Raw genomic sequence first — 27,965 nt, forward strand, 5'->3', positions numbered from 1 at the left:
GGTGAGGCGATGATGGTGTTGATGAAGTTGCTGATGACAGGACGGGCTCCGCCGATGTCCGATCTTGTGCCGACAGGGTTCCCACAGACGGTGCCAATTGTCGAGGGTACTCCTCGGCAATGCCCTCCGATTGGGGCTTAAACAATCGGCCCTCGATGAGGTAAAACCCTTACGTCTTGCCTGTCTGTTCTTGTTTATGAAGATAATGGGTTACAATGGGGTGCCGAATAGTTCGGCTGAGATCTCGTCGAGAAGCTAAGCGTTGCGACGACCTAGCTCTAGACTTTTGGTGGCTAAGGCTGCTAAGATTGATTGTATGTCCCTCGGCAGCCCCTCTCCTGGCCTTTATATAGGAGGCCAGGTCTCAAGAGGTCTAACCGAGTACGACTAGGTTTACAGTAATTTTGAATCTAATCTTTCCTTGTTCGGCTGCTTCCTTGTCTTGCCCGTCAAGGATTCTTCTGATGCGCCGTCCAGGTGGCCCATCTCGCCTCCAAGCGTCTTCATGGGCCTCCAATTAGTCAATACAGGATAGGGCAACGTCGATTACCCGAAGGGTAATGCCCACGGCACTAGGTGGACTAGACGGAAGAGAGGATGGCGCCGAAGGGGGCGCATCAGAACTAGGAGGGGGAGGAGAAGGGACAGCATGGGGTGCATCCGGAAAAAGAAGAAAAGAGATATCATCCACCAGGTAAGTACCCGAGGTGGGGCGGGGATAGAAGGGACGTGTCTCATCAAACGTGACATCACGAGAGATGCGCATTCGACGACCAACAGGATCCCAACAGCGATAGCTCTTATGCTCATCACTGTATCCGAGAAAACACATCAACAGACTGAGCGGTCAGTTTGGTGCGTTCGCGAGGAGCGAGAAGAACATAGCAAACGCAACCAAATAAACGAAGAGTCGAGTAATCTGGAGAGCGACCAGAAAGACGCTCGAGAGGAATGCCACCTTGAAGGGCAGCAGAAGGCTGAATGTTAATGAGGTAAGTCAACGTAGCGACAGCCTCAGCCCAGAAATGCGGCGGAAGAGAGGAAGCAATCATCATAGCATGGGTAGTCTCAAGAATATGACGATACTTACGCTCGGAGACACCATTTTGAGCATGGACGCCGGGACGAGAACTGGGCAAGGGTGCCCTGCTCAGCAAGAACACCACGCAGGTGCTGGGAGATATACTCTCCTGCAGAATCAGCACGAAACACACGAATAGGCGTGGAATACTGAGTACGAACCATGGCTGCAAAACGCTGATAAATAGAGAGCACCTTACTGCGAGAGTGCATAAGAAACAACCAGGTGTACCGCGAAAAATCATCAATAAACAAAATATAGTATCGATGACCCCCTTTCGAAGGAAAGGGAGCCGGACCCCAAACATCCGAATGAACTAAATCAAAAGGTCGCTGAGATACAGACGCACTAGTAGGATAGGGAAGTTAAATCTGTTTGCCTAACCTACAACCCTGACATGAATGCAAAGACACATCTCCTGAGACAGACCCCAGAAGACCACTACGAACTAAAGATGATAAACGGGAGCCACAAAGGTGACCCAACCGATGATGCCACTGCTGAAAAGATCCAGTGACAGAAGCAGCAACCGCAGGAGAACTGGCAGATGAAGTTTCAGCGGAAGGAACGCGAAGCCAGTCTAACTCCCAGAGCCTCGGGGACTCAAGGCTACGAGGGCCAGCTCCAACCAGGTACTGTGTACGGCGGTCCTGAACAACACAACAATCAGCGTCAAGAATGACGCGACAACCAGAATCAGTAAGCTGACTAGCAGAAAACAGGTTCATCTTAAGACGAGGAACATGAGAAGCATCAGGAACAGAGTAAGAGGAAGTAGAAAGGGTGCCTCGACTGGAAACAGGAAAAGAGGTACCATCAGCCGTGATAACACGGACAGGAGAAACAAGAGAGCGAAGAGCGGAAATAATAGAAGACGCAGAGGTCATATGAAAAGAAGCTCCAGAATCCGGATACCACGGGGATGACGTACCTAACTGTGTAGAAGGTGGTGGTCGCGCGGTGCCAGAAGAGCTAGGCACAGAACCAGCAGTACCCGTCGAGGAAGAGCCTGTAGCAGCGAGCATACCACGGATAATGTCCTGATCAGACAGCGCAACAGCAGAAGATCCTGAAGAACCAGCCTGGTGACGACTATGGTACCGCGGACGTAAGTTGGGATCCCTCTGCCAGCAAGTAGAGACAGTGTGACCATTCCTGCCACAATAGGTGCAGGGAAGTGTTGTCGAACCACGAGGCTGCTGGGGCTGACTCTGGCCCTGGAATGGAGGAGTAGAGAGTATCGGCGGTGCTGGAGACCTCAACGAAGCCGGCAACGTAGGAGGTCCACGAGCAGATGGCACAGGAGGGCCACGAGCAGCAAGAACAGAGAGAACCTCAAGAAGACCAGCACCACGAAGACGAGTCTCCTCAGCACGAAGCTCAGCAAGTACCTCAGAGAGCGGAACATGACCACGGGCAAGCAGCTGGGCATGGCGCGGCTCAAACTCCTTACGGAGTCGCGACAAGAACTCAAAAATGCGCCGAAACTCCAGATCCGCGCGCACAGTTAGACAGCAGGGACATGTGGCACACACAGCTGTACGGAGAGAATCAAGCTGACGCCAAATAGCAGCACTCTGAGTGTAGAACTCATCAATAGTAGAATCACCCTGCTGAAGGGAATGCTCCTGGTGGACCACAGACAGGTAAAGAGCATCCGCAGACGGCTGATAGCGCTGACGAAGAAAAGCCCACTGAGCAGCAGCGGTGGGAAGACCCATAAACTCAACAGCATACTGAGGCAGAACACTGGAGGTGAGAGCAGCAGCAGCACGAGCATCCACATCTATCCACTGAGTGTACTCAGTCAGATCTAGCCGGTAAGTCGCAACGACAGTAGAGTGGTCCTGGACTTTCCGGTCATAATCAGCCAGAACAGTATCATCAGCACTCTTGGTTGCATCCTTATCCGCCTGAGTAGCATCAGGGGCAAGGGCAACGGGTGGCGGTGCAACAGGCGCCGTAGGAGCAACGGGACGCGGCGGACAGGAGACCTCGCCAGAAAGCACACCCCAAAGACGAAGACCACGCATGTGGACGCGCATGAAGGCAGCGAAATCAGGATAATTCGTGGCATCAAAAATCACCGGGCAGCGAGGAATCGCCACATAGCCCGACGAAGAAGACATATCAGCACTCTTTCTTTCTTTCTTTTTCTTTTTTAAGGCAAAACGGGAATCAACCGATCGAAACTGCGCTGCCTGGGTCTCCGGCACGCCCCGTCGAGGAGAGACGGGCCAAATCCCGGCGAGCGAGCCGAGCGGGGAGGGAGTCCTGGCGAGCGGGTCGAGCAGGTCCTGGCGCGGGCCGAGCGGGGAGGGAGCAGGTCCTGGCGCGAGTCGAGCGGGGAGGGAGTCCGGGCGTCGGGCGGAGAGAGTCCTGGCGCGAGCGGGGCGGAGTCGGAGGCAAGCGGGCAGGTCCTGGCGGGGGATCGAGCAGAGCAGGTCCTGGCGTGGGGGGATCGATCGGTTGGCGACTTGGCGGCTTGGCGTGGAATCGATCTAGGCGGGGATCGATTGGATCGGCCGTGAGGAAGAGCAGCACGGGCCGACCAGATTGAAGACGAGAGGAAGAGCAGCAGAGGCCGATCGATCGAGGACGAGAGGAAGAGCAGCAGGGGCCGATTGATCGAGGACGAGGGACGGACGGACGGAGACGAACAAGCAACGTCGGCCGGGAAACTAGAGGATCAATTTTTGCTCTGATACCATGTTAGGGCAATAAGCTTGTTGTATTACCAGGGGCCAAAGGCCACAATATATAGTACATGGTCAGGTGCAAATATGCAGAAAGCCCCCTAACATATGGGGAAACTACAATATACAGATATATACATCTAACAGCCACCAGGTGTGTCGTCTTCGAAAATCATGACTGAAGCTTACCTGGTTGTGTGTCGCTCCTACCATGTCGTGTCTAGTTGTTGTTCGTGTCAAGTGTGTTGAACTATGATCGCGTCTGTTGTGTCCTGAACTTTAATCATGTCTGAACTATGGTGTGTCGTGAATTTGAGTTGTCTATGATCAATGATAAGTTGTGTGTTATCTATGATTATATTCTTGCTTCTGCTGTTGATCTTTGGTAACCTCACCACGGAAGGGAAGAGGTAACCAGAAGCTAATTTTAGGTTGCAACCAAACAACAGGGCACCGTTTCAGACTCCTACTAGGTCTGAAAACCGACCTACCGAACGGTTGAACCCAAATCTCCACGGGGCTAAAGAAAATTCTGCGAAATCCACCAAATAACCCGTAGCTTTTCTGACTCATGGCCTGTCTGGAACGCGCATTAGTCCTCTTCCCACTGCGTTAGTGATGCAGGGTAACAAACGTGTCATGTCCGCGGTCCGCCACCTCGTTCCTGTAGTATGTAAATGTACGGATGCTCAACTATCGGACATGATAAAACAAACGAAGCACTAAGTCAAGGGCAGGGTCACCGATGGCATTGATCTTCCTGCCTTTGCTGCTACTGCCATTAGCCACCGCCTCTAACCCCTTGGTGAAGCCTGGCTGCCAGCCGCGATGCGGCGGCGTCGACATCCCCTACCCGTTCGGCATCGGCGCCGGCTGCTTCCGACCGGGCTTCCAGATCGACTGCCGCAACAGGATCGGCGGCGGCCCCGCGCCGTTTCTGCCGGACGCCACCGTCCGGGTGGGTACGGCGCGCCCCAAGCCCGTGCGCGTGCTGAAGCTGATGGTGACGCCGCGCGCGCAGGTCCGCGTGAAGCTGCGAGTGGCGCACCAGTGCTTCGACGCCGCCGGCAACGAGACCAGCCGCTTCGACGGCAGGATGAAAGTCAACCCGGTGGGCGTGTACCGCATCTCCAACACCGCGAACGAGCTCTTCGTCCTGGGCTGCAGCACCTTCATCTACGCCGGCAGGGGGAAGCTGGGGCTGAGGGATAACGTATCATTGGCGTACTTCAGCGGGTGCGTGGCGTACTGCAACAGTGCAGGGAGCGCGCGGGATGGCAAGTGCGCCGGCGTCGGCTGCTGCCGAGTCGATATCCCGGCGGCCCTCACCAACACCTATATGAGATTCGGCAATTGGCCGCACAAGGGCATCGAGTTCAACCCCTGCAACTACGCGTTCATCGTGGAGAAGAACCACTACACCTTCAAGGCTGCTGACCTGAAGAGAACGCCGGTGTCGCCCTGGACAATGCCACTTTGGCTCGACTGGGCTATCCGCAATGGCAATAACTCCTTGTCTTGCCCCCAGGCGATAATAACACCGGGATACACCTGCGTGAGCAAGAACAGCAAGTGCGTGAATTCCACCAACGGGATGGGGTATACCTGCAACTGCGCCTCAGGCTACGAGGGCAATCCATATCTTGACAACGGTTGTACAGGTAAGGGTCGATGATCAATTATGTACTGTACTTGTATGTATCGGTTTGTCTAATGCTCCAAGAAAGAGTTGCAAGATCTCGGCTGCAATTTCACTTGCAACTTATAAGATGCACAAATTAGGATGCAGATCCTTGGCTTTAGACTTGACTAAGCGCTAAGTCAATTCTCATCTACGTAGTACATGAGAATTAGCAATTCCATTTTTCTATCGATGTAAAGAATTCTCTTTCTGTTTCCACCACCGATGAGCCAAAATTAGATAGCCAGGTCGACTGGGCTAGAGCTACACATCATTCTTTTTCTCTTTTCTTTATTGATTATTACTGAAGCTGTTCTTTTCAGTGTATTATATGCTTTTGTTTTTCCAGCCGAATTCCTATTCTCCCTTGCAAGAAAATCAAACCCATATTTACCCTTGTTCACTCCAGGACAAGCATATTTGACCGGCATATCAAAATGAGCAAGTGACTTAAATTTTGAAAACCATACTTACAATTTTCAATTACATTGTTGACTACATTCGGGCCTTTTTCAGATTTTTTGTACAACTTTGATTATACAGAATCTTATAAATGAAGAGTTCCCTCGAGCTCGGCCTCCATTAGAAGTTTCAGGGTCGTGATGCAACAAGCTTTTATCTGGCAAATCATTTACTTTATAAAATAGGTACTCTCTTTTTTTACACAACCATAGGTGTGCACAGACGGTACTTACACCAATAACAACAACAAAGCCTTTTTTTTCCCAAGCAAGTTGGGTAGGCTAGCCGATGTATTTAGGTAGTATCAAAATTTAGCTCCTTTTTTCGTATTCAAGCCCATTTTTTCATGTGTGCACCTACCGATAATTTTTCGTCGTTGTGGAGCATCATGAAGTTCTTTTATCAGACCATCAGCTGGTAGATCGACAATTTGCGTGGATGACAGAGCCTTTAGCCATGCATGTTGGCTTTTAATCCACACAAGACTATAGATTAGGGTGATTGACTTGGCTTAATGTTTGCTTGTTGTATGTAGATATCGATGAGTGCAAGCACACAGAAACATACCCATGCTTTGGCAAATGTACCAATATGAATGGATATTTCGACTGCACATGCCCACGAGGATTCAAAGGCAATGCGACCCTACCTAATGGTTGTGTCAAGTCCATAAACACAAGTGAGCAACATTTTCTAGTATCTTATTTTACTTTATCAACATCATAATGTATTACTATGAACCGTCTTAGTGTTTAGAGTAACAGTTATACAAAAGTAGGTGAAAAGATATTGTTCCTTCTCAACCGTTTTTACAATCTCCCTGTTTCAAACAATATTCAACAGTATTGTTCGAACTTAAATTCAACAGTATTCTCACATGACTAATTAAGCTCTATGTATTAGCTCATGAAACTTGCGAAATAGGTGTACTGCGTCAACAGAAGTTAATGATTAAATATATAATGTAGATAACATTCAGATTTTATTGTAAGAAATCCATATTGTAAAACATTTTTTTGCAAATGGAAACAATACATAAACAAAACATAAGCAAAACAGTATCTTCCCAGTACCAAGGCGTTGAAGCCTGGAGCCAACCTCACATGTCTTCCTTCACCAATTTGACTTCCTTCATCCCAAACCTTGAATCTCTCTCCTTACCAATCTTTTTTTTTTTGCAGGTTTAATTATTGGTCTATCAGTTTCTAGTGGTCCAGCTATGCTACTTTTGTTTTTGGGCTCGGTATTAATAATCCGGAAGGTTAAGTATGAGAAGGTTAAAAGGTTGAAACAAAAATTCTTCAATCAAAATCGTGGAAAACTGTTGCAACAATTGGTATCCCATAGGTCAGACATTGCAGAGAGAATGTTAATACCTTTAAAGGAGCTAGAAAAGGCCACAAACAACTTCCATCGAACCCGTAAGCTTGGTGGCGGAGGGCATGGTACAGTATACAAGGGAATTTTGTCAGATTTGCATGTCGTGGCCATCAAGAAGTCAAATATTGTGGTCAAGAGAGAAATTAATGAATTTATAAATGAGGTTGCCATACTCTCACAGTTCAATCACAGGAATATTGTAAAGCTTATTGGATGTTGTCTCGAGACAGAAGTCCCTTTGTTGGCTTATGAGTTCATTTCAAATGGAACCCTATGTGATTATCTTCACAAGGAACCACGGAGATCAATACCTTGGGAAGACAGGTTACGGATCGCAACAGAAATTGGCAAAGCTCTTGCTTACCTTCACTCGGCTATTTCTGTCCCTGTAATACATAGAGATATCAAGTCTGCCAATATACTTCTTGATGATGCCTTGACAACGAAGGTGTCTGACTTTGGAGCTTCCAGGTACATTCCTAAGGATCAAACTTGTATAACAACAATGGTGCAAGGAACTCTAGGATATATGGATCCTACATACTATTGTAGTGGCCGGCTAACCGAAAAAAGTGACGTTTATAGCTTTGGGGTAATTCTTATTGAACTGCTTACAAGGAAGATGCCAATTACATATAGATCCTCCAATGGTGATGGCCTTGTTGCGCAGTTCCTTGAACTACTTGCCGATTGTAAATTGGTTGAAATACTGGATCCACAGGTCATGGATGAGCGAGGTGACCAAGTTGAAAAAGTAGCTGCTCTAGCCATGTTGTGCATAAAACTAAGAGCAGAAGAGCGACCTACAATGAGGCAAGTGGAGATGACTCTTGAAGGTCTCCAATCACCGAAGGAGCACATACTGCATGATTTGCAAGCAGGAACAAAAGTGGGGACTCATTTGGCAAGAATATATTCATCAACTATAGGAAACATAAGCTCGGTGGATGTGAGCAGGCAATATAGTCAAGAAGAAGAGTTCATGTTGTCTGCAAGATATCCACGATAGAGTTCTTGTGCACATGTGTGTTGGATAAGTTCATACAATGTGTGTGACTCCGAACAAATAAAAAAAAACTTTTTGTAGAGCTATTTTCTTGATTGTTGAGTTCCAAATAAATGTTTTTTTTGCTTACGTAAAAAAAGGACGTACCCAGTGCTGAGAGCTCCCACACTGTGCGGGGTCTGGGGAAGGTGTTAGTGGCAAGAACCTAGGACCTCTCGGTCACAGGCGGTGAGGCTCTACCGCTGCATCAGGCCCACCCTTCTTTATGCTTATGTCATCAAAGAAAAAAAAAGATCATCGGCAATAACTTCATACAACACATTCGGGTGCTAGAAGAGTTCAAACGACCTACAAGGAAAAAAGAAAGTAGTTACCGTTTTACTGATCGAAAGAGTGTAGTCATGTACGGAAGCTCATATGGTCTATAAACATCGAGGCACATGAGAGATCAATGACAAGGTACTACCACAAACCTATAATCCAGGGGGTGTATTGCCCCTAATAATGGAGGAGTAAGGCAGGAGGTCGATGAGACGATACCTCTGACGATGATTCCGATGGCAATTCCCCCCTTCAATCTCTTCTCTCCAGCGCTATGTGTTTATATAGCTTTCTTCTCGGGTCTCCGTCTGAAACGGGACTCATAAGGCAGAGAAGCAGGAAAATTGATGCCAAAAGGTCAGAACATAATGGAGACACATGTCTGTAAATGCCCAAATCCCAAGGATTCACCTTGACTAGCAATTGAGAGCAATTGGCTTAATCCAGAGAACTTGCAAGGCTGGCTAGAATCGGAGTCCCTCCCAGACCGGAACAGAAGCGTCTTGCTCCCAGTCTGTACCATTTGTTCAGTTATTTGTGCGTGGACTGTGATCAACTCCAAGTCTGCATATCCATTGATGCGAAATGGCAGACAAACGAAAATGTTCACAATTCTTCTTCACAGAAGACAGAACACGGAATCCATTTCAGAAACTGTTCACCTTGGTTTCAGAGCAAGAGAGCTGTTCTGTTCAGAATCACCATTTCCATACACTAGGCAAGGATGCAAATTTGGCAAGCGAGCTGCAAAGATGTCGCAAAATTTCAGATTCAAGAAGCACTTGTGGCGTCGGTCGTAATATTTTCAGGGTGATAACTGATCCTACTGTTAGCGAGATGGCCAAAAAAGGGTCCAAAAGGGAGTCGATTGAACTGGAATTTCAAATAATTGATTGATATATAGAGGCGCAAACAGTTGCGTTACAACATAATCATATACCACCACACAGTACACAACCCAATGAACGAATAACTAATATCACCAAATTAACAAACTAGTTTTTCTCCCAAGAACTATGGGTTCTTTTGGCCTTCCCAACACGATAGCTTGGTTGCCGCGGCATCGATCGGTCCTTGAAGCCAATGATCAGACCTGGAACTGCCAGATCAGACGAGATCAGACCTGGAACTGCCAGGGCCAGGTGCCAGCGCCGTCCTCGCCGCCGACCTTGGCGCTGCGGCGCATGGGGTTGCCGCCGCACTCCCTATCAACATACGCGTAGTACCGGAGCACAAACGCGAGCGCGAGGGCGACCCACTCGAGGCAGAAGATGGCGATGCCGAGCCCGCCGACCATGCGGAGGATGACGGCGCCGTCCTCCTCGCGGACGTAGGAGCGGAGCCCGTCGGCGAGGAACTCGGCGGTGCGGGAGAAGGCGAGCACGGCGGCGGCGCCCTGGAGGATGGACACCACGACGGTGCCGGACATGTGCGCGGTGTAGACGCGCCCCCGCGGCGGGTCGGGCGCCGCGATGACGGCGCAGCCGGCGACGGCGGCGGCGACGGTGAGCGCGTGGAGCAGGATGAGGAGGAAGCCGTCGACGGAGGGCACCAGGCGCAGCGAGAGCGTGAGGAAGCCGCACCCCGACGCCGCGCCCAGGATCATGTAGTTGGAGACCAGGAATGCGCGGCGCGCGCGGCGGTGCGCGGGCGATGCCGAGTCGCCCGCCGGCGGCGCGATCACTGAGAGGCCGCCCATTTGCTGCTGCGACTGACGAGAGCGAGCGGAGAGGAGAGAGGAGGTGCTTACGCTCTGGAGTGAGGAGTGGGAGTGAGTTGTGGGGATTGGGGGAGGAGGCGGGGAGCTTAAATGGGGAAGAGGAATCCGACCGTTTGAGGGAGGGAGGAAGACGAAGAGGGAGCGGAGCTTGAGCAACGGCTAGTTTGAAAAGGGAGAGCAGAATGGGACAGAGGTGGCCGGCTGGCCGTTTCAGAAGCGCGCGGATGGAGTGAGCTCGTGGCAAAGCATCTTCCCTCCCGTTGGCTTGTGCACATGTCGGAGTTTTTGTTTTCTTTTTTAATATGGCAACTTGCCAGCTTCTTCCCAGAGGTTCCTGACCTGACAAGCGAATTTTATGGCCGACTGGCAGTGGCGGAGGCAAAAAGAAAACTAACTATAGGGTGTGCACATCTCCTAATATTTATATTTACACTGCCTATATGTGATAAAAATTTGATCAAATAACTAAATATACACATTTTTCAAAAATTCAGGGTGGCCCACGACCCACCCAGCCACCTGCTGCGCATGCCCCTGCCGACTGGACCTGGGGGCTCTGTACACCACGTATTGCGGCGCCGAAGCAACGCGTTACACGCTCATCTAGTGTCTCTTATTTCCATCTTTCTCGTTTTCTTCAACGACGCACACGCCATTTCCTCCGTCGCCACCACACCATCTCTCCCATGGCCGATTCCCCCGTCCCAACCACTAGTCGCAACTGTCTACCCCTTCCACCCGCTCCAGGCACTGCTAACACACCGCCTTGGCGCCCCATCCTCCTCAAACCACCGCCTCCACTAGTCTTCCGCTGCCCCGACCATCCCTCTAACCCCCGCCGCCACACTTTTTTCTCTAGCGCAACGAGTCCCCACCCATAACCCTAAGTTCGGTCGCCAGCGAGACCCCACCCGCATCCCCCAACCACCCTAAACTATAAGGTCTTTGCCTCGCCTTCGCGTCGTCCCCATCTCCAGTGAGGTCCTAGCCTCACCTCGGGCGGGGCGCCGCTTCCAGCCGTGTCAACCACATTGTGAGCTAGGGTTGCATCCGTCCACGCGTTCATCTTCCTCCTCGATGTGTGATGGTGGCCCACCCACAAAGCGACGCGGCAGGCGCGCGGGGTACGCATCATCGATCCTATACGCCGCAACGGGCAGTGTATATGACGACCTTCGCTATGCGTCTCTATTCCATGGGTTGTTGTAACATCCCAAATTTCAATAAAAAGAAAGTTAGAAGAATTCCAGAGAGCAAAATTTCAAACCAACAAAAACTTTTTAAATTGCATATAGTACCCTGCATAGGACTTGTGCATTTGAGTGATATGCCATGATGATTGCTATTATGTGTATGTGCTATACTCTAAAACCCTAACTTGATCATATGAAGATCAACAACCAAATAAATCAAAAAGAGAAAGAAATCAAATAAAAGAAGAACCCTAAAACCCTCACATATGGCTCTATGCCATTTTTATAAATTTTGACCCTAGACCAATTTGGTCTTCACCATTAGTTGAACAATGTTACTAAACACTTATTACAACTTTTGGAATCAAAGAAACACAAATCAAATGGATTTCAAATTCAAATTTGGCTCACATATGATAATGGTCAAATCTGCCAATTATAGTCTGATCACTACTTTGAGCCCCTGCAATTCAAACTTTTCAAACTAAACCTTGCTAACTCTTTGCACCTCATCCAATACAACATCAAGGTGAACACTTTTTGTAAAGATCACCATGCCAAATTCTTTCTAGATCAAAAGCTATGCTCATCCAAAGTTGCACCATTTTATTAAGTGGAACAATCTCACACTTAGCCAAAATTGCAATTCTTTGAATTCAACAATTCCACCACCACCTCTCATCATCTCTGATCATTTCTAACTCAATCAAACACACACAATTCAAAACTTGCAACCATTTGAATTAAATCAAATATGGATAAATTTGCAAATTTCCCACTATGGAACTATTTGACACTATTTGAAATAGTGATCTACCACCATCCTAATCTACCCCAACCTACACTAAATGGTCCCCTGCCCCCTCTCACCCTTAATGACAAATAGAAACCCTAAGGAGAGAGGAGAAGCAAGGTAGGGCATGGCCATGCCGGCCATGTCGCCACTCCGACAACCTCCCCCTCTCCTCCTTCACTCTCTGCCCTGGCCATGGTGTCAAACGTCGCCACCGCACACTCCTACCTCTCCTAGCACCGACCAGCTCATCGTAGACGACGTAGCCTCGCCGGAGATCGCGTGCCACGGTCGCCCCTGGATGCCGCTCGCGTCGCGCGTGGACACGCACTGGACACGCGCCGTCCCACTCACTCGCGCTCGCCCTGGCCCCGCTTGCTAGCCGTTGAGCATCGCCGTGTCACCACGACACCGCCAGACATGCGCTCGACCAGACCCTGGACCGCCGCCGCCGGAGACGGAGAAGAAAATCCCGTGAGCGCCGCCCGACCGCGCCGTCACCGCCATTAGCTTCGCCTGGACGTGTAGAGCACTGCCGCACCCTCGCCTAGCTCAACCACTCGCCGGAATCGCCGCGCCCATGTCGACCACCACCCTGCCTCGCAACCCTCACTCGCCTCTATAAATAGAGCGTTCCCCTGAGCAATCCAAGCACACCACCATCCTCTCCTCCCATCCCTGATTCTCAACCACCACTCCACTCACTCAATCGTCGCCGGAGCTGCCCCAATTTGAAGATCGGAGCCGCCCGTACCCGGAGATCGCCGCCGTCGATTGGAGCCGTTCCAGGAGCTGCCGCCGGTACCAGGAGCTTCGTCGTCGTCGACATCGTCATCGAGCATACTGCCAACCCTAGCTGGAGCTCTGGTTAGCCCTCCGACCCCCTAGTGCCACCGCGCCAGTGAGCTTCTCTCGCCGGCGACGACGATGAACGAGCACCGTCCGATTTGCTTCTAATCCAACACCCCACTTTAAAACGTACCGTTTCGGGTTTAACAGCCGCTGACGTGTGGACCCCACGCTGTCAGCAAGCCCACGCGTCTGTGGACCGTGGTGGGCTGGGCTGGGCCGTTTTAATTCAATTCGGCCCAGCTTCGTTTTCCCGCCGGCCCGTTTATTCAAATTCTGGTTAATTCAAATCCAATCAAATTCAATACTATACCCAACTTTGAAAATCCATAGAAACAGTTTGGCTTGGCCAAATTTAACAAATTTTATATTGTTGGAAAGCTATGAAAAATATCTACAATATGCCACTGGTCCCATCTCAAAATTAGTTGTAGAATTAATCTGATAAAAAGATGAAGACAGGGACTTTCCCCTATTCAAATAATTATTAAAAATCAACTAAAATAGATATTAAGTTAATTCCAACTCCAATAGCTCACATTTGACTTACACTAATTGTTTATGCAAGAAAATGGTGTGGTCACTTTGCATGATCATGCCCTAGTTTAATTAATGGACAATATGGCTAGTTTATCTAAGTGATATTGTCCAAAACTATTATGTAAATCATATGAAGTATTATACTTCATTTAAATCTTGTCTCAAATGAATTCATGTGATGTTTGGACCCCTGGCCAAACTCTCTTATATGAATTACTAGGAGATTTAAATCATATGTAGCATTAATAAATGTTATGAGGTGGTCCACCTCATGTAAATCATTTTCTCAAATGATGATGATGAATGTTTGACTTAGGTCAATATAAGTTCATGTATGATTGTTTGAGAAATTAAATCTTAAGAAGATTTCAATGAGACGAAATTATTTCTCAAGAACCCTATGGAAACTATCATTTACATATTAAATAAAAGGAAGTTAATTCTCCTCAAGCAACACAACCAATGCATCCAAATTAGATTAATTGTGTGCTTCGAATAGTTTGTGTGATTATATGTGATGTATGGAATAGCCATTGAATTAGTTGAGTGATTATACTCGTATTTAAATTTAGACGCTAGCACCGGAGAATACCAGGAGGAAGAAGGTTGCTACCAAGAGGAGGAGGAGAACTTTGAGAACTACCAAGGCAAGCTAATATTCTTGCAAAGTGCAAAGCCCTTTGGGGCAAGGCACCATGAATCTTATCTTTTCTTACATAAGCCTATCCCCAAATTTATACCTTACAAGTTTTTACTTGTTTATTCAAAGAGTTACTTTTATAGTTAACTTTGGTCAAAGTAAAGAAGTTTACTAGAGTAGTAAAGTTAGCCTCAATCAAGCAAAACAAGATAGCACCCCTCATAAATTAGAGCTAGTGCTAATGAAATAAAACTTGACTACTCTAGATGGGAACAATGTGAATTGAATTGAATTGAATTTTGAAACCTTGGAATGAAGAAGCATTCCATTGAATGATTTTTGAAGGTGAATATGACAAAGAGAAGATGGTGATTTTTGATAAACATGATATTGGTTTGAATGCGATACCTTTCCAATAGTGAGTACCCCCACAATACCTGATTATGGGTAGGGCTTAACTAGAAGTTTATGCATCTTAGTATAGGTTCCCTCTGAACACACATCATAGGGGTTATGCTTGAGGCTGCCTCCGTTGTTGAGAAATGATGTGAATTGAGGTGAATTGTACGGCCAAGCCCTGTGCAGTTCCCAGGTTGACAGTTGGTCTTCACTGGGAGGCCAAGCTCATGGGGAGAGGTGCTCATACTAGGATTTATAAGCGAAAGGTTATGGTTGATGATCCGCGTACTGTGTTACGATGATTCGGGGTAATCCCGACGGATGAAATCAAATGTTGTGGCATAAGTGTGCAACCTCTGCAGAGTGTCAATCTATTCGAATAGCCGCGTCCACGGTTACGGACGGTTGGAAATGCCATACAGTTTCTGATGTCAAATTCTTGAAAATGATGTTGAAGTGAAATGGTTGAACTGAATGGTGAAGTGGTGAATTGAATTGAAATCACCACTTGAACGGTGGGAATGACACTAATGTTCCCACTCGAGTTAGTTAGCACTTGAATAAGCTTTTCTCAAAGATTTGTGAACTAAAATTGGCTTTATGCAAATAAACTAGAGCTTAGCAAACCTTACTAGAATTGTCTAGCACTTACATTAGTATTAGTTTTCGAGTACTTGAAGTACTCACGGCTTTGTCCCTGGCTATTCAAATGGCCAGAGTATGAAGATGAACAAGGAGATGACCAGCAGGACGCCTACGACAACTAGGAGTCTTCCGATGTCAAGCGTTGGCCTGTGGACTAGAGAGTCCTTGTATCTTACGCTTCCGCTATGAACTTGTGTTTGTTCGTTGATCAATAGATCAACTATTCGTGTAATATGGATCATGTGATTCCAGTTTGTAAGACATTATGGTTTGTACTGAATGATGACTGTGATACTTAACTATTATGCCTCGCAACAACAATATTCCTGGGATTGCGATGTATGACATAATAGGCATCCGGACTTAAAAATCCGGGTGTTGACAAGTTGGTATCAGAGCCATTGTTTGACCTTAGAAGACCTTAGTTAGAATGGGCGTTCTGAAAAACTTAACTTGGAAATCAAATGAAGAAAATATTTGTGAAAATTTACTTACACTCTTGTCTTTGAGATTTTTCCAAAATTTGATGAAACATGTTCTATCTTATTTGAATCCACTTAAAATTTTGCCACACTTTGCACTCTCTAACTTACTCATCCAATTCCCTTTCAGATGGAGCCGAATGAACCCATCAACACCAAGTTTTACCAGCTTGGGAACGGAGGGAGCTTGATCTTCGAGCACGACCTCAACGCCCTTTCGGACTTCCTCGAGCGCCCGCACCCTGAGTTCCACGGGATTCAGGTGGACGACACTCCTGGAGGAGAGTTGCAGTGGATCATCACCGCTGACTTGAGGGGCAAGATGGAGCCTCCCACCTCGGAGAGGATCCTCTTCTCCTTCCGCGAGAGCAACTGGCTCGACGGACTCGCACGTGGCCTTCAGGAGGCACTTGCGCGCCTCTGTGGACAGAACGTGGTGCGCATCCTCGCTTCGCACTTCGCGCATCTCGTGAGGCGTGATGCCATGGGAGTGCCCATGGAGCTGCAGCCGCGCCCGCAGTTGAGGCACCATGCTGAGCACTTGGACTTCATGCTCTACCAGACTCTGAAGGACCTCGACGCCACTCGCGCTTACGCGAACCAGACCCATGCTCACATCATCGAGCAGGGTGAGGCGATCAAGCTACTCAACAACGACTGCAAGAGCCTTCGCCAGCAGCGTGCCAAGAAGGACTCGACGATTTCGCGCCTTCGCGCCAAGATCGCGTCACTTGAGGCCACTGTCAAGGCCCAGGAGGATCAGATTAGAGAGCTGGAGGATGCCGATGGAGGTATCGACATTCAGGGAGGAGGAGCCTTCCTGAGCGACGACGACGACTTTGAGGAGGACGAGTTCACTGAGGAGGAGGACTACGAGTTCCTGGAGGCAGGACCTGACGACTACATCTCTATCGACGTCGAGGATGAGGAGTAGTTGCACTAGCTTCACTTATGTAGGTGTGAGTTGTATCCCGTCCTTTGTATCGTAGCATGAGAATGGTTCTTAAAACCATTGGAGTATGAGTGTGTTAGTTTGTAATATGTGTTGAATGAATGTTATGTTTGTCATGAAAAGATTACAAGTTTTCAAATGTTTTCAAACTTACTCAAAATAAACCATAGAAATTTCCCTCTTATCTTATGATCTTCTCTACCTACAGATGGCCCCCTTTGAAGCCTTGTACGGAAGGAAATGTCGTACCCCCCTGAACTGGTCGGAAGTCGGAGAAAGCCAAGTTTTTGGCCCAGATGTTCTTCGGGAAGCCGAAGAGAAAGTGCACAAGATTCGTGAGTACCTCAAGACGGCACAATCAAGACAGAAGAGCTACGCCGACAAGAGACGTCGGGAGATGACCTTCGAGATCGGAGACTTCGTCTATCTCAAGGTATCCCCCTTGAAAGGAATGCAGAGATTCCAACTGAAAGGAAAGCTCGCACCCCGATATGTCGGACCCTTCAAAGTTCTGAGTCGCCGAGGCGAAGTATCTTATGAACTAGAGCTACCTGAAGAGATGTCGGCTGTGCACGACGTGTTTCATATCTCACTCCTCCGGAAGTGCCTTGAAGTCCCTGGGAAGACCGAAGTGTTCAAGAACATCGATCACAGATTGGTGGATATCAACAAGGACCTGACTTACCGCGAAGTGCCGATTCGCATACTGGAGGAAGCTTACCGAACCACCCGCACCCGAAGCATCAAGTTTCTGAAGATACAGTGGAGCAATCATACTGAAGATGAAGCCAGCTGGGAACGCGAAGACTTCATGAAGAAGGAGTACCCAGATCTCTTTAGTACCTAACTTTCTTTTCGATCTCGGGACGAGATCTTTTGTAAGGGGGAAGGGTTTGTAACATCCCAAATTTCAATAAAAAGAAAGTTAGAAGAATTCCAGAGAGCAAAATTTCAAACCAACAAAAACTTTTTAAATTGCATATAGTACCCTGCATAGGACTCGTGCATTTGAGTGATATGCCATGATGATTGCTATTATGTGTATGTGCTATACTCTAAAACCCTAACTTTATCATATGAAGATCAACTACCAAATAAATCAAAAAGAGAAATAAATCAAATAAAAGAAGAACCCTAAAACCCTCACATATGGCTCTATGCCATTTTTATAAATTTTGACCCTAGACCAATTTGGTCTTCACCATTAGTTGAACAATGTTACTAAACACTTATTACAACTTTTGGAATCAAAGAAACACAAATCAAATGGATTTCAAATTCAAATTTGGCTCACATATGATAATGGTCAAATCTGCCAATTATAGTCTGATCACTATTTTGAGCCCCTGCAATTCAAACTTTTCAAACTAAACCTTGCTAACTCTTTGCACCTCATCCAAGACAACATCAAGGTGAACACTTTTTGTAAAGATCACCATGCCAAATTCTTTCTAGATCAAAAGCTATGCTCATCCAAAGTTGCAACATTTTATTAAGTGGAACAATCTCACACTTAGCCAAAATTGCAATTCTTTGAATTCAACAATTCCACCACCACCTCTCATCATCTCTGATCATTTCTAACTCAATCAAACACACACAATTCAAAACTTGCAACCATTTGAATTAAATCAAATATGGACAAATTTGCAAATTTCCAACTATGGAACTATTTGACACTATTTGAAATAGTGATCTACCACCATCCTAATCTACCCCAACCTACACTAAATGGTCCACTGCCCCCTCTCACCCTTAATGACAAATAGAAACCCTAAGGAGAGAGGAGAAGCAAGGTAGGGCATGGCCATGCCGGCCATGTCGCCACCCCGACAACCTCCCCCTCTCCTCCTTCACTCTCTGCCCTGGCCATGGTGTCAAACGTCGCCACCGCACACTCCTACCTCTCCTAGCACCAACCAGCTCGCCGTAGACGACGTAGCCTCGCCGGAGATCGCGTGCCACGGTCGCCCCTGGATGCCGCTCGCGTCGCGCGTGGACACGCACTGGACACGCGCCGTCCCACTCACTCGCGCTCGCCCTGGCCCCGCTTGCTAGCCGTTGAGCATCGCCGTGTCACCACGACACCGCCAGACATGCGCTCGACCAGACCCTGGACCGCCGCCGCCGGAGACGGAGAAGAAAATCCCGTGAGCGCCGCCCGACGACACGGAAGAAATGCGAGCTATCCAGACGCCGCCCGACCGCGCCGTCACCGCCATTAGCTTCGCCTGGGCGTGTAGAGCACTGCCGCACCCTCGCCTAGCTCAACCGCTCGCCGGAATCGCCGCGCCCATGTCGACCACCACCCTGCCCCGCAACCCTCACTCGCCTCTATAAATAGAGCGTTCCCCTGAGCAATCCAAGCACACCACCATCCTCTCCTCCCATCCCTGATTCTCAACCACCACTCCACTCACTCAATCATCACCGGAGCTGCCCCAATTTGAAGATCGGAGCCGCCCGTACCCGGAGATCGCCGCCGTCGATTGGAGCCGTTCCAGGAGCTGCCGCCGGTACCAGGAGCTTCGCCGTCGTCGACATCGTCATCGAGCATACTGCCAACCCTAGCTGGAGCTCTGGTTAGCCCTCCGACCCCCTAGTGCCGCCGCGCCAGTGAGCTTCTCTCGCCGGTGACGACGATGAACGAGCACCGTCCGATTTGCTTCTAATCCAACGCCCCACTTTAAAACGTACCGTTTTGGGTTTAACAGCCGCTGACGTGTGGACCCCACGCTGTTAGCAAGCCCACGCGTCTGTGGACCGTGGTGGGCTGGGGTGGGCCGTTTTAATTCAATTCGGCCCAGCTTCGTTTTCCCGCCGGCCCTTTTATTCAAATTCTGTTTAATTCAAATCCAATCAAATTCAATACTGCACCCAACTTTGAAAATCCATAGAAACAGTTTGGCTTGGCCAAATTTAACAAATTTTATATTGTTGGAAAGCTATGAAAAATATCTACAATATGCCACTGGTCCCATCTCAAAATTAGTGGTAGAATTAATCTGATAAAAAGATGAAGACAGGGACTTTCCCCTATTCAAATAATTATTAAAAATCAACCAAAATAGATATTAAGTTAATTCCAACTCCAATAGCTCACATTTGACTTACACTAATTGTTTATGCAAGAAAATGGTGTGGTCACTTTGCATGATCATGCCCTAGTTTAATTAATGGACAATATGGCTAGTTTATCTAAGTGATATTGTCCAAAACTATTATCTAAATCATATGAATTATACTTCATTTAAATCTTGTCTCAAATGAATTCATGTGATGTTTGGACCCCTGGCCAAACTCTCTTATATGAATTACTGGGAGATTTAAATCATATGTAGCACTAATAAATGGTATGAGGTGGTCTACCTCATGTAAATCATTTTCTCAAATGATGATGATGAATGTTTGACTTAGGTCAATATAAGTTCATGTATGATTGTTTGAGAAATTAAATCTGAAGAAGATTTCAATGAGAGGAAATTATTTCTCAAGAACCCTATGGAAACTATCATTTACATATTAAATAAAAGGAAGTTAATTCTCCTCAAGCAACACAACCAATGCATCCAAATTAGATTAATTGTGTGCTTAGAATAGTTTGTGTGATTATATGTGATGTATGGAATAGCCATTGAATTAGTTGAGTGATTATACTCGTATTTAAATTTAGACGCTAGCACCGGAGAATACCCGGAGGAAGAAGGTTGCTACCAAGAGGAGGAGGAGGAGAACTTTGAGAACTACCAAGGCAAGCTAATATTCTTGCAAAGTGCAAAGCCCTTTGAGGCAAGGCACCATGAATCTTATCTTTTCTTACATAAGCCTATCCCCAAATTTATACCTTACAAGTTTTTACTTGTTTATTCAAAGAGTTACTTTTATAGTTAACTTTGGTCAAAGTAAAGAAGTTTACTAGAGTAGTAAAGTTAGCCTCAATCAAGCAAAGCAAGATAGCACCCCTCATAAATTAGATCTAGTGCTAATGAAATAAAACTTGACTACTCTAGATGGGAACAATGTGAATTGAATTGAATTTTGAAACCTTGGAATGAAGAAGCGTTCCATTGAATGATTTTTGAAGGTGAATATGACAAAGAGAAGATGGTGATTTTTGATAAACATGATATTGGTTTGAATGCGATACCTTTCCAATAGTGAGTACCCCACAATACCTGATTATGGGTAGGGCTTAACTGGAAGTTTATGCATCTTAGTATGGGTTCCCTCTGAACACACATCATAGGGGTTATGCTTGAGGCTGCCTCCGTTGTTGAGAAATGATGTGAATTGAGGTGAATTGTACGGCCAAGCCCTGTGCAGTTCCCAGGTTGACAGTTGGTCTTCACTGGGAGGCCAAGCTCATGGGGAGAGGTGCTCGTACTAGGATTTATAAGTGAAAGGTTATGGTTGATGATCCGCTTACTGTGTTACGATGATTCGGGGTAATCCTGACGGATGAAATCAAATGTTGTGGCACAAGTGTGCAACCTCTGCAGAGTGTCAATCTATTCGAATAGCCGCGTCCACGGTTACGGACGGTTGGAAAGGCCATACAGTTTCCGATGTCAAATTCTTGAAAATGATGTTGAAGTGAAATGGTTGAACTGAATGGTGAAGTGGTGAATTGAATTGAAATCACCACTTGAATGGTGGGAATGACACTAATGTTCCCACTCGAGTTAGTTAGCACTTGAATAAGCTTTTCTCAAAGATTTGTGAACTAAAATTGGCTTTATGCAAATAAACTAGAGCTTACACTACAAGAAAAGTTCTGATAGACAACGTCTCAAAATCGTCCGCTAAGGGGTATTTTTCGTCGCCTATGGGCCTAACCCGACGATATGGGTTCTGTTGTGGAAACTGCGTCAGGCAAAGTCCTACGACGATTTTTTCGGTCCGTCGCGCTTGGGCGCCCTTCCGCCACGGAAAATCGGACCGTTGCCCAAGTGTTTCCGGGAGCCCGTTGACTGCTGACGTCATGCAACCGACACGTGGCGACGCCGTTAACCGCGATTAACGGCGTTAACCGGCTGAAACCCCGTGGTAGATGGTAGGCCCACACGAGGCCTGCCACGTCTTAAGCGGGCCGGCCCATTAAGTTTGCGGGCCGGGCCAGCTGACTTAGTTTGACCGGTCAACTATATAGCTGGGCTGGTCAATTAGTTACGTGGGCCGGGCCTAACCTCTAAGGTTGACTGGTCAAAACTTTAATGGGCCGGCCCACTAAGTATGTGGGCCGGGCCGAATGCACTCGTTTGACCGGTCAACAGGCAAAAGGGCCGGCCCACAAGACATGTGGGACCCACTTTCCTGGTATCGGGCCGGCCCATTTACAAAGTGGGGTCCACATTAAAGCAATCGGGCCGGCCCAAGAAGTTATTGGGCCGGCCCAATAAGCATGTGGGTCCCACTTTCTGCTATCGGCCGGCCCATTTAGTACGTGGGGTCCACATTTGATCAAATGGGCCGGCCCAACAAGCCGATGGGCGGCCAAAAGCACCGGTGGGTCCCACTTTCTGTTAAAGGGCCACCCATTTAGTATGTGGGGTCCACCATATAGCAAGTGGGCCGCCCAACAAGATAGTGGGCCGGCCCAACAAGACAGTGGGCCGGCCAAAAACACAGTGGGTCCCACTTTCCAGTTAAAGGGTGGCCCATTTAGTATGTGGGGTCCACCATATAGCAAGTGGGCCGGCCCAACAAGATAGTGGGCCGGGCCAAAACACCTGGTGGGTCCCACTTTCTGTTAAAGGGCCGGCCCATTTAGTATGTGGGGTCCACCATATAGCAAGTCGGCCGGCCCAACACGCGACTGGGCCGGGCAAAAAACACACGTGGGTCCCACATTCCAGTTAAATGGCCGGCCCATTTAGTATGTGGGGTCCACCAAATATCAACTGGGCCGGCCCAACAACATAGTGGGCCGGCCAAAAACACAGTGGGTCCCACTTTCGTCTTAAAGGGCCGGCCCATTTAGTATGTGGGGTCCACCACAAAAGCAATTGGGCTGGCCCAACTAGTTAGTGGGCAGGCCCAGAGTGGGTGGGGTCCACCTTAAAGCAAGTGGGCCGCCCAATAAAAGTGTGGGGTCCGCAAGAAATCAAGTGGGCTGGCCCAATAAGTAAGTGGGCCAGCCCGTTTAGTTGCTGTTTATATGCAGGCGTAATAGGCGCTTTAGGATTTTGCGGGCGGCACATATGTGATTTCGCTTAATTGGGCCGTTTAAGGGATGGGAATTCGTGATTTAGATATTGAGAATACTTACGCAAAGATTGATTTGTCGGATAGCCTCACTTACCACAAGCACCAAAGAAAAAATGCGCGAAAGAACTATAAAAACTAACTAAATATTACATCACCGCAAGGCATTGAAAAATATTACAGAACCTAGAGAAATTGAATGGTAATTAAACCTAGCAATACAATGAAGGGATCCGGCAATCTTTTAAGTTGTCCATGCAGCACCTATATCCGAAACAAAGACATTACAAGTTAAGACAGCAACAATGGAAAGGCAAAGACACTACAATATTGTTTGCCAAAGAATTTGGAACTCATCATTTCGTCGTTATAACAAGATCATTGTAATGCGCACAATAAGCAAACAAAGAGTGCATGCCGCATACCAACGACCAATATAACGAGCATGTTAGAATGAAACAAATAGACTTACTATCGTCGAGTCCCATGCAAACCAACATGTTCGGGGAGTACAAAATTGGCATGAACAACATAGTAGCAGGCTATAAATTTTGTAACAACGATCGAGCAAGATGAAGTTATGATGGCTACATCTACAGAGCGAGGAATGTAAACCAAAAATAGAAATTACGATGGCAAAAGCTAAAGAGGAGGGAATGTGAACCAACATGTGCCAAGTGCAATTACTTCATTTTGGCCGTGAACTAAATAATACTCCTGAACTTATAGTGAAGGGGATGCAAATCAAGATGTTTCGGGATATAAACTTGTAATGAGCAACACATAGAGGATAGTTAATGCTGGAGCTTAGGATGGACCAGATACAGAATATAGTGGGATCACCTGTGAACTTGTATAAGAGGGAATGCAAACCAATATGTTCAGCTTTCCATATGTGAGCGTCATGCCAAGTCAGAGAAACAAGTCAATAATGCAGCTTTTGAAGAACAAGATGGCACGCAAAATTATTATCTAGTAGTATGACAAGTTTATTTGTACTACAAAGGCTAGATAGCAGAGTGATAGCATGCCAAACTAAGTCCTTACTTTGTTAGCTTACAATGAACTAGATACAAAAAATGGCATCACCTGTAGTACAGGGAATGCAAGCCAACATATTCATGGAGTAAAAAATTGGCACAAACAACATAGTAGTAGGCCATAATTTTTGTAACAATGACTGAGCAAGATAAAGTTATGATGGCTAGATCTACAGAGCAGGGAATGTAAACCAAATATAGAAGTTACGATGCCAAAAGCTATAGAGCAGGGAATGCGAACCAACATGTGCAATTACTTAAAATTGGCCATGAACTAAATAATAGCAGGATGTTACTGTAATACCTATAATTTTTGTAACAACGACTGAGCAAGATAGAAGTTATGATGGCTACATCTACAGAAAGGTGGAATGCAAACCAAAATGTTCAATCGCTTAAAGTTAGCAATGAAGTAGAAAATAGCAACGTGTTACGGTCATAGCTAGGAATGAACTAAAAGAGCTTCGGACAAACAAGCATCTCGAACCTTAACATGGCGCTAAAACAAGGGACTTACATTAGGAGAAGCACTCTGTGGGAGTCACAGCAGATCTTCCTGGGGTTGATAGATCCGGTGATGAAGTACGCTACATGTGCTACTTGGGGTTGGAGAGACGGCCATTACACTTCATGGTTACTCATCTCATCTGCAAAAACGTAACGGCGCGTCATTAGCACAAACAGGTTCCCCCAAGATTAAGAGTTTAGATCATGCACGGCGCCGGTGAAGCAGATCCGGTTCATGCACAGCGGTGTCGGTGAGCAAGATACGATGCGGTGGACGACGGATCCGGCGAAGCGGCTCCGGTGGGGTGGACGATACCGCAGCTGAAGCGACTGCGGTAGACTGCTGGATGAGCATATGGTTTCGAGGTTCGGCGGGGATGATCCGGTCCGGTTGATGATGGCGTCGATGAAGCGGCTCCGGCAGGCAGCCGGATGACGAGGATCGCGAGGGCTCGGGTAGGCCAGGGAAGTCCGGCGGGGATGTTCCGGTGCGGTGGTCGTGGAGGTGGGAGAGAGGGACTTGGGAAGTTCCGGTGGGTGGTCTGAAGGAAATGTATTTTTTTTTGGGAGGGTTTCCTGGGCTAGGGAGGTGGTGATCCAAAAAATGACGAGCAGACCCCCCCACCAACTGACTTTGCTGCCATCTCCACAGGGGTAGAATAGGAATTTGGAAGCGTGTGAAATTTTTGTATTTTGTGGGCGGCAAGTTTTGCCGCTATGAGATTTTGAATTTGGCCACCGTCCAAGTATAATGATAAAAAATTGTGACACCGTACTAGTACCTCTGTTCAAGGCCGAGTGCAAAATCAAATCATCATCACGTTGAATATAGGTCACTACCATGATCATGATCTATCTTCTGGACAGAGATCCAGTGCCCCCACGTTCACGTGGCACAACGTGACCCGAGGCTTCCCATCCACCATTCGTTTCAATCCAACGGCAAGGAAAGCATCGGCGTGACCCGATTAATTTCTGCTGGGCTGAAGAGCTGCTGTGTTCTCTCGAACTCGAAGAAATAGAGAAGGGAGCAGAAGATGATTTCGGTTCCGAGCGCATCTGTCCGGGCCAAAAATGTATCTGGTACAAACTCCAGCGGACGACGCATAGTGATCGGGCCGTTCGCAGCGACGCAAACATGCCCAAATATGTGTCTCGGATCCGTCGCGGACGCTGCGTGGACGCGTAAAGTGTCCGCTCGCGTACGGAGAACGTTTCGTCGGGCCCGCTTGGCGGTGACCCGGCGTCGATGCGTCTTCTCAGCCGGCGCCGCTTCGGCGATCTGCGGTCGCGTAAAATGGCGATGCCTCGGGTGGCACGCATCGTCACCTACCTCTGCGAATGGCGATGCCACGCGTGCAGCGGCCGTCGCGTGCCTCCGACCTATATAAACAGGAGCGTACGCATATCATCTCCTCCCACACTAAACCCTAGCCGCTGCCGCTCAACCTTCTACTGGGTTTTGTATAGAACTAGAATGCATAATTTAATCTCAAGTTTGATGTGCCCCGTGAACGTGGGGGCACCGGATCTATGTCCCTATCTTCTTAATCCCAATCAAAAATGCGTTTGAAATATTTCAGGGATTGGTGGGAGATTTTGCCGCCCGATCGAGATTAAATTAAACCACGCGTTCGACAATTCAAACTTGAGACCAAGGCTATGATACCATTTAAGTTCGAACTGATTGAAAAAGGCTATGCAATTAATTTATATAACATCCACAGGAACAACTACCAAGTTGATCCCAACCGCAGATAAATGCATCCACCAACAATAGTAGGAACGGTGCCTTATTCTAAGGAAACATTTCACAAGACCAATGTACTCACTATGTAGTGTTCATCTCCAATTATCTATGGCATTTTCTAAGTCTTTGGAAGATTATAACGAACTTGATTGGCCTCGTGCAATAGGGCATCACATGCTTCTAATCTCGATCTCAACATGTTAACTTTTGTTCTTAGCATAGCTGTTGCAACTCGTTCTACTTGGAGTTGTTCCTCCAAAACTTGAGCAGAGAAAGACTTGGACTTGGGCTTCAAAACCCAGCATTTCGCAGGAAAGAGATATCTTTATCTTTCCCATGTTTTGCCATCTCGAATTTCATATTAGCATGACAAGTTTTGAGTTGTGTAAAAAGAAAAGTTATTACAAAGAAAAATGCAGATGGTAGATTTAATGTGTACGAACTACTTTTAATCATACAAGTTGGCATGCCTGACTATAATAAGGACCGTCTATCTTGCTAGCAGGCATAATTATTAAGGTATTATTAATGGGCTACCATGTTCATAGTCTTCGAAGAAACAGCCTTTATTGCATTACGAGCAGAAAACAGTTCACACGTGCGCTCAGATTCAAATTTTCAGCATGCAGCCGATTTATGGTTTAATTGAAGTACACATCATTATATTATTTCACACAAAATACAGCAGCCACATGGAACATATCTAATTTTAGTACAACAACAAAATTTGCAATTATTACAGACCAGGAAATTTTGAACGAAATTTTGAGCAAGTAATTAATTACAAAGATCGGCATCAAGATCCACTTGGTGAACAACAGAATCAAAGTTTATTTAGACACCTTCAATTCCCGGACACATCACAACCGGCTTACCATGACAAGTGCATAGGAGATTCTTTAGAACATTTTCTGTCAAAGTTTGCCTATTTTTCAATTCATGTATCTCTTGGCGTGTGTTGGCAATTATTTCATCAAGATCTTTGTTTTCCCGCCCAAATATATCAACTGCCTCTTGGAGTGCATCCCCCAAATCTCTTTGTGCCGGATTAAGTTGAGCAATAGATACCATGGGCCTATGCGAGCAATATGCACTCTCACTGCTGCTTTGTGAAACATCAATACTTGAGGCATTGGCCCTTGCTTCTGGCTTTGTAGCTTTATTTGAAGCCCGAAATTTAGATAAAACAAGTTACAACATCATATGATGCAATAAAAGACCTCCAATTTCAAGAGCATCATTGAGCTGATATAACATAGCAAGCAATCCAAAATAGAGCCTCGTACATCTATTTCTTCCGGAACGGTTGGTGTCTTGGACTCGGTGGACCAATGAGAGCACGTGCCATCGTCATCGTTGCTCTGTGAAATGACCGCAACACTTGATAAATGGGTTGTCCCTACGACATTACAGCTTTGTTTGCAGGCTGAAACTAAGACAAAACAAGTTAAAATGCAATACAATACACGGCAAACAAACAGCACTTTGTTGACATAATTTTGAAAGAACCATGGGCGAGATATAACAAAGAAACCAGTTAAGCCACATGCCTCCTAGAACAAACCAAACTAGATCATGGCGATGATGTATACAATGAACCAAGCAACTAGACATCATGTGCCCA

General features: G+C 47.0%; 2 protein-coding genes across 2 annotated transcripts; one reads left to right on the forward strand and one right to left on the reverse strand.

The window, feature by feature from the left end:
* The first annotated feature begins 4,423 nt into the window (after positions 1–4,423).
* LOC127335396 (wall-associated receptor kinase 2) lies at positions 4,424–8,453 on the forward strand. Its single transcript, XM_051362052.2, has 3 exons — positions 4,424–5,438; positions 6,456–6,599; positions 7,102–8,453. The coding sequence occupies exons 1-3, from the start codon at positions 4,523–4,525 to the stop codon at positions 8,307–8,309; spliced, it is 2,268 nt and encodes a 755-aa protein (XP_051218012.1). The 5' UTR covers positions 4,424–4,522; the 3' UTR covers positions 8,310–8,453.
* Positions 8,454–9,495: 1,042 nt separating this feature from the next.
* LOC127335397 (uncharacterized) lies at positions 9,496–10,414 on the reverse strand. Its single transcript, XM_051362053.2, has one exon. The coding sequence runs from the start codon at positions 10,324–10,326 to the stop codon at positions 9,745–9,747; it is 582 nt and encodes a 193-aa protein (XP_051218013.1). The 5' UTR covers positions 10,327–10,414; the 3' UTR covers positions 9,496–9,744.
* Between the last annotated feature and the right edge of the window lie 17,551 nt (positions 10,415–27,965).

This window comes from Lolium perenne, chromosome 2, assembly GCF_019359855.2.
Source record: "Lolium perenne isolate Kyuss_39 chromosome 2, Kyuss_2.0, whole genome shotgun sequence".
Lineage (NCBI taxonomy): Eukaryota > Viridiplantae > Streptophyta > Magnoliopsida > Poales > Poaceae > Lolium > Lolium perenne.

What these genes read in the sequence shown, in the direction of transcription:
- LOC127335396 (XM_051362052.2), top strand. Translation starts at nt 4,523, where the DNA reads ATGGCATTGATCTTCCTGCCTTTGCTGCTACTGCCATTAGCCACCGCC. An exon ending in TCTTGACAACGGTTGTACAG is followed by an intron (nt 5,439 to 6,455) that starts GTAAGGGTCGAT and finishes TGTTGTATGTAG; the next exon opens with ATATCGATGAGTGCAAGCAC. An exon ending in TGTCAAGTCCATAAACACAA is followed by an intron (nt 6,600 to 7,101) that starts GTGAGCAACATT and finishes TTTTTTTTGCAG; the next exon opens with GTTTAATTATTGGTCTATCA.
- LOC127335397 (XM_051362053.2), bottom strand. Translation starts at nt 10,326, where the DNA reads ATGGGCGGCCTCTCAGTGATCGCGCCGCCGGCGGGCGACTCGGCATCG.